Source organism: Apteryx rowi, unplaced genomic scaffold (genome assembly GCF_003343035.1).
Source record: "Apteryx rowi isolate R43461 unplaced genomic scaffold, aptRow1 scaffold_534, whole genome shotgun sequence".
Taxonomy (NCBI): domain Eukaryota; kingdom Metazoa; phylum Chordata; class Aves; order Apterygiformes; family Apterygidae; genus Apteryx; species Apteryx rowi.
The window spans coordinates 623,040-630,225 of record NW_020450799.1 but is presented as its reverse complement, the minus strand read 5'-3'; the positions used below and the strand labels follow the sequence as shown (position 1 = coordinate 630,225).

The window sequence follows — 7,186 nt, the reverse complement described above, 5'->3', positions numbered from 1 at the left end:
TGGGCACTCCCTCTTTGTACACCTCTTTGTACACCTCTTTGTGTGGCAGGTGTCAGTCAGATACTGCATGTTTCATAGCAGAGAAGAGCTGTTTCGGATTTCTAAAAGCCTGGTGCTGGAGAGTTTCCAAAGATAAACGTGAAGGAACAATACCGAAACACACAAATGTTTTGTGAGAGGATAGAAATAATCATCATTGCTGATAGTTGCCTTTTGTACTAGTGCAATCCTGCAGCATTTCTGAGCACGACTTTGAAGGCATACAGACATCGAATACTGTAGGCAGATGTTATACGTGTCTGTCTTCATAAAATACATGACGCATATACAAGAGAGCGCCTTTCTTCATTTTTTGTGTTTACCATATCACCTTGTCTCTCAAGGACAGCACATAGCTAAAATGCAGGCAGAGATTTATTGGAGGGTCTAGAAGGACTTTCCTCCTGCTCCTCTCCCCCATCAGCTCACATCTCCCAGTCCTCTGCCAGTTTGGCATCTCTTATGCTCTCCAGCTCTTGCACAGCTCTTGTAACTTTTTCTGCTCTAAAATGGAAAAAAAAAAAAAGCAAAAAAAAGCAGTGCTTTGTGGGAGGCAGGGGAACATCATATCCCTTTTTCACTGCCCCCCTCTGTCCTAAGGCTTGATGTGGGAACCATAGACCTTGTTGCACAACCTGCTGCATGAGAGGAGATGCAGCTGCCTGCATTGCTTACCCCAGGGTGGAGACACATGATCTCGGTCACCACGTCCAGTGGGCTGTTTCGTGTCTTCCTCCCCCCTTTCTGAACTGCCCCAGCAAACAGTCTGGGCCACCATGGCTCTGCCACTGTGAATTTTGAAGGAAGTGTGGCTTCTGCTAGCTCTGAATTATTGTCACTGTACTTTGCACAACACAGCTGTGTCCCAACAGTGCAAAGTCCTAATTCTGTGGTGTTTAGAATTCCAGTTGCTTGTGGCACTCTGAGAAAGGGGCTTGGGCTCCTAAGTCACTTGGGAATCTCTGCAAATTTTATCCTTAGCTTGTTTTCAGCTATCTGAATGGACCAATAACTACCTGAAATCATTCCATAAATACTGTGCCGAAAGTGAGATACTGAGCATGTGTGCTGAGTTGTTATCCAAATGGAAATTAAAATTCTCAWAGGACTGTGGAATCATAGTTAATAATTAATAATATAATCAGTGTTAGAGCTATGTTAACCCAGTCTTTGGATGCTTGTATTAGACGGACACTACTCTTCAAAGCCCGCTTTTAGGCTGGCTATAAGCATCATGGTCAGTTTATTCCATTAACTCTCTTGTTTTGTAGTGGATGACAGACTTTGGTAAAGTTATCTGTACTCAATATGTGCCTCTGGTATCATCCAATCATGTAAATTCAGGGACACTATTTTTAATGTATAATTGATATGAATCTTGCAATAAATGGTGCCCCTGAGAAGACAGGAGCACCATTTGTATACCTCAAATACAGTCAGAAATACTTCCATTCAATGCTGCACATCCCACCTCACCTACTGTTTGATTTCTTCCTTCGAAGTCTCGGCTTATGAACCAAAACAGGAATCACAAGACCTGAGTTCTGACAAGTAGTTTCCTTCCTCAGTCTGCCACAATATAACTTGGTAATACAGCTTTGTCCAGCACTTTTCTCAGTCAGGAGTGGTTGTGTTACACCTGGTCTTTCCAGTGCAAAATCTTTAGCTCAATTTTCATTGTAATCGATATGCAGCTTTTCATATACGTCTCATATCTTCTGAAACTTGTTAGAAGGCCACTTGCTGATCGTTGTTGTTCCTTGCATGCTTGCAAAAGGCAACATTTTACTGTACTATACTCTCCTGGCTTAAAAAAATAGAACATACATTTTTCAGTTTGCCATTTCACTAACAAATATGCTTTTCTTGTTCTTTCTTTTTTCTTATCTGGTAAGGGGTTTGTAAGCAAGCTGGATGAATTCATTCACTGGTTAAATGAAGCCATGGAAACAACAGAGAATTGGACTCCTCCTAAAGCAGAGACAGACAGCCTTAAACTGTACCTGGAGACACACTTGGTAGGACAAGATTATATTATGATTACTATCAGTAATTGAAGTGTTCTGCTGTGCTTTTTATTTGATTATCATTTTTTAATTACTAGTGTGCATTTATATTTTAAAACAAGATTTGCAGCATTGCAGTTTAATGAAAATAATAACAAATTATTTACTGTATTTGTTTGAAATATGTAGCTATAGCTTTTTTTAAAATGAAATTAAAAACCAAAATTACATTGAAGTTCAGAAATTATTCCAAAAATGAAAGAAAATGGTGATAAAAAAGGAGAAAGAATAATGGTAGTTCTGCTGACCATTCTAGGATTTTTCCTGCAATTTTTATAATGTTAGAAAAGCTCTTATTAGGAATGAATTCTTTTTCTCTCTGCCACAGTTTTAGCTATAACACAGAGTCATTTAAATAAAATATTTGAAATAATTATTTCAATCATTTCACTTGATATGCATTTCTGTCATGTAATTAATACAACTGTCACTAACCTTGTTCTTGTGCAAAAAGCCAAAACATTGGGTGGAAGTAGAAAACACTTGGATGAATAATCTTCTGAATATATTACAGGCTAGAATTATATATTGAGAAACATTTGATAAACCTCATGAGACTTTAACTGAATTATTTCAAGAGCAATTTCTGGTTATAAGGAGGTGAAACAAAAGGCACGACTTAAACCAAATATTCAGTCCTCAAAACCAAAATTTTATGCCATAGGTAAAGAATAGAGATCAATGTATGCTGTGCAGTGGGTAGATATCTTAATAGGTAAGCTATGTTATCATCTGGCAGAAAGAGGAGGAGATTAAAAAACTAAGAAAATCTTTCTCCCCCTGCCCAAATCTTAGGTTCTCACCAGTATAAGCTGGAAGAGAAGCTGGTGATCGGCATTACTGTGAGCCATTGAGCTAGAAACACTAGCTGGATAAGGCAAAGCCTTAGCTGAACCCACATCAGCCCCCAAAGCTCAGTCTCATTTCCAGGCTCTGATACGCAGATGGTGAAAAATTATTTGACACTCTCAGGAATCTAATGATGCATTACAGGAAAAAAAATTCATCTTAATCCCTACTGTAATACTGAAGTGACCATTATTAAATTAATCATTTAAATATACGTTAACCACATATAAAAATAAAACCCAACTCTCTTCAGGATTTCACCTATACAGCAGACTATTTTGTGTCTTTTGAAGATTTCTGCTGTAGTGGTGCCTAGAGACAGTAACCAGATTAAGTCCCCATTGTGATAGTCTGTAAAATGCAGTATGAAGATTTTCATTTTTGCCTTACATTGCAGATTTTGGAATTTTTGCAAAGAGTTTGGATCTTTGCCTTTTACTGCACTTATGTGGTCCCATGTGCTAACATGGATTCCCATTATGTCTGCAGGCGCTCTGAGGACACAGAGCGCTTTGTGAGATCAGCCCGCAGAAAACGCATTGGTTGTTTCAAATCGTTTTCCTCTTACTCTGCAACATGAAACTTTTGGAGAGATGAGCTTTTACAAGTAGTTGTAATTTTATCAATCTTGACTGAATAAAAAGAAACAAATATATACCTGTGCCATCCCAGGAACAGGGCAACAACCAGACTGGTGAGTCTCAGTCACAGTCAGATTTGTTTTCCGCGTCTTCTACAGGGAAAGGCATTAACTTTTGCAGGCAAATTACTTCCAACTTTGCCTTGTGGTTCTATTGGAGTTGAGGCTCAAGCCATCTATCAGAGTGGAATGTGGACTAGTAGCCCAGAGGCAATTACTTCAGTGCTAGAGGTAGGCTGAATAAATGAACATGTGGGCACCTGTACAACTTCACTTTCCCTTGTAAGTACTTAGGCTCTCAGCTGTACTCCGTATATCCACTGATAATTATTTTCATTTTTGGTAAGAAAATCTTTCTGTTTTTCTAATTATGAGAGTGTACCTGAGATACTGCATGTTTCAGGATGACTATTTTATGAAGCAAGGTGGGTGCTTTTTTTTCTGCTTTCCTTCTGTGAAGAAGTAAAATGTCTAAAGCACGCTGCAGTTTCAATTTGATTATGATTATTCTTATAGTCTGTATGGTCAGTAAATCTTTGCACAACCTGGAAAAAAGAACCACAGTTGTGACTCTACTGCCTCATTTTTTCTTGGTTTTCAGAAAACATATGCTATCGTGTTCCTTTCTACACAGCAGAATTGAATTATTAAAATACAGAGCATTTTTATAATGGGAAGATAGTTATTTRTATTAATTAGATTGTCAACTTTTCACTGGTATTTGTCTGACAGAAATTCTAATCTGTGTTTAAACAGAAATACATGAACTTCAATTCACATTAAGCTCAATGTTAAAATTTCCCTTGATTGAGCGTTCTAAGTCAATGCTGATCAAGGGCTTTGCAAAAGTACTTATACTGCTTGTTTTCTTCTTTTGAAAGTCAGACTTTACGTGCTATCAGACTCTCGAGATCTGTTGAAGTAAATGGTTGCTTAGTACTTTATAAAGTTAAGTTCCAGATTTATGGGTTCATAGTACAGACACCAGTTGCAAACTAACCTGCAAAATAAAGGAGGAAAATGAGTTGGTTCTTCTCTATAAACTACATCTGCTTTAGCTAACTTCATAACTATGATTCCTCACTGGTATACATTCCCTGCTCATAGAAGGAGTGAAAACTTAGTGTAGATTAGTATTTTTATTTTTATTAGTAGAGACAAGGCCTTAGCCTTTGGCACAAATTATTTTTCACCACCTGTGATATTGTTATTGCAACAAGCATATTTCCAACAAAACAAAATTAGCGCCGTAAAGAGAGAGTATTTTGCATTCAGGAATTAAATCTCTGCTGTCACAATCTAAGAGGAGAAAATAAGCAAGCAGGAAAAACAGAAAAATGTACTTACTTTCTTTCTTGTTATTGGCTGAGAAAAGTCTTGCAGAAGAGATAACGACAAGATTATGAACATCCCCCAAATTTTCCAATATGTAAAATTCTTGATTATCATTATAGGGGCCTAATACAAATGTAAAATGAAAGATTGAATCCTAAAATCTGTCCTTTTAAAAATACTCAGCCTTGCTTTTCCAGAATGCAGATAACGAAAAACATTTTACAGTGAGGGTGGTCAAGCACGGGAACAGGCCCAGAGAGGTTGTAATATTTCCATCTTTGGAGCTATTCATAATCCGACTGGACAATGTCCTGAGCAGCCTGTTGTGGCTGACAGTGCATCGAGCAGAGCTGTTGGAGGAGACAATCTCCAGCAGTCTCCTCCAGCCTCAACTGTTCTGTGATTCTGAACTTAGTGAGAAATGGTGTTGTACAGGCACTCATGGACAGCATATTTATTTAAAAAACAAACAAATCTTAATTTATTAGAATCTTTGCATGGGGTAATAATACTTGCATGGGGAATCAAATCTCTCACCCAGGATGGCAAGGAGAGTCTCCATTTCAGGTATTCTTGCAACGGTGTCTTCAGCTAAATAAGGCGGAACTCCCTGAACTGTTGTCTTGGTGAATTCGTGTGTCTGGTCTGGCAAGACTGTCCACCCGGAATGTTAATCACCACTTTGAAGCATACAAGTAGTGTCTATCAGTTGGTCTAGGCACAGCAAGAGCTTCCTGTGGCAATCTCCAGGGTTGTCTGAAAGTCCCATCCGGAGAGCTTCTGTAACAAATAGTGAAGTACTTTGTTGTGAAGGTGGCTAGATGTTCAGGCAATCACCTTTTCTCAGTTTGGTCCGTTGTCTCCAGTCAGCCCCTTACCTCATCAGTGCAGAGACTAGCTGGGGCCACCCAGGGAATTAATGACTAGGTGCAGTGGGTGCGCACACAGACACAGCCCTGACACCCAAATACACCACAAGTACAATTAGTAGTAGTAACTATAGGACAAACTTGCATTTCATTCTTATATCACAGCTACAACATAAATTCCAGAGCTTTTGCCACAGTGGGTAACCATACAATTTGATAAAGAATATGAAATTTTCTACAAGTAGGTATGTAGTCTACACCTAGGGTGAGATGTGCCAAAATAGATAGCCTTCAGCTTGAAGGGCAGTTTTCACTGCAAATTTTAAAACCTAGCCCCTCGATTTTTTGCAGAACTGAAATCCATACGTGCTTTCTTTTAGATACACCAAAGCTTGAAGCTTCCAATTAAAATATGTTCTCAGAGAACCTTGGAAGCTACTAACAGTGGATAAAATTATTCTTTCAATTTTACTGGTCTTCACCACTGTGTAACATCAGTGAAACTGATTTGGGAGCTGTGGGATTCCCGTTTTGGTGGTCTGTATGGGAGGGCTGATATGGGGCTGCCAACTCTGGAACTTCTGGCACCTCTGCAGCCAGCCAGACAAGCTGGCAGATATTGAAAGCACTAAGATATTTTAGCAAAACATTAATGTTTTTCAGCAAAAACCTACTTAGCCAGGAAGTATTCAATCAGCCCTACCTGTGAAAAAAGTGAGGCAGGTGATGAGTTGTATGCACAGTTTGGCTCAGATCACTTCCTAATGAAAAGATATCTTCACTGATCTTACCAACAGGGAACTTCTGAAAAATGATTTCTGATTTGCTTTACCTGTTGTAGCTCTTCCTTTTCTGTTATGCTGATTTCTGCCCATTGGCACCCTAATCAAAATCAGCTATTAGCAGAATCTAAGCATGGTCTTGGTGGTATGCAAATCAGTTTTAATCAAAAACAGCATCCTGAAGCTAGCTTATGAACTAAAGGCATCTATCCAGATAATACTGCTGCACTTGTGAAATGAAATAGACTTTCTTACCAGTTCAACAAATAAGAATCCACCCTATTGCTCTTCACCATCTTAGTTTACTGAAATGGACATTTTATTCCTCTTTACTCCTCATTGTTTTAGCAGAGCAAAGACGTAAGCAAGCAACTGAGGAAATGGAAAGGTCCACTGTTCAGAAAACTTTAGATAAATGGCATTTTAAAGCAGTTATATTCACTGAGACCTGAGACTTTTAATTCCGTAATCTTAACTTTTCTTTTTGTTCTTAACACAGTACTTTCTTTGCTTGTTACTCTTCCTAATTATGCAGCTTCCTTTGGAGTGCTGTTAGGTCCTTTGGCTAAAGCCATTTTTGTGTTTAGTGTTATACTTAGAGCTAGA

At 38.5% G+C, this 7,186-nt stretch overlaps 1 protein-coding gene across 1 annotated transcript in view; it reads left to right on the top strand.

Annotated features, from left to right (window-relative positions):
- Positions 1-1,934: 1,934 nt before the first annotated feature.
- The window catches only part of LOC112973317 (A-kinase anchor protein 6-like), a gene marked incomplete at its 5' end in the record, with an annotated part of 161,848 nt that continues 156,596 nt past the window's right edge, over positions 1,935-7,186 (top strand). The window contains one exon of the mRNA XM_026081047.1: positions 1,935-2,057. Within this exon, the coding sequence (XP_025936832.1) occupies positions 1,935-2,057 (123 nt within the window). The remainder of the gene's footprint in view (positions 2,058-7,186) is intronic.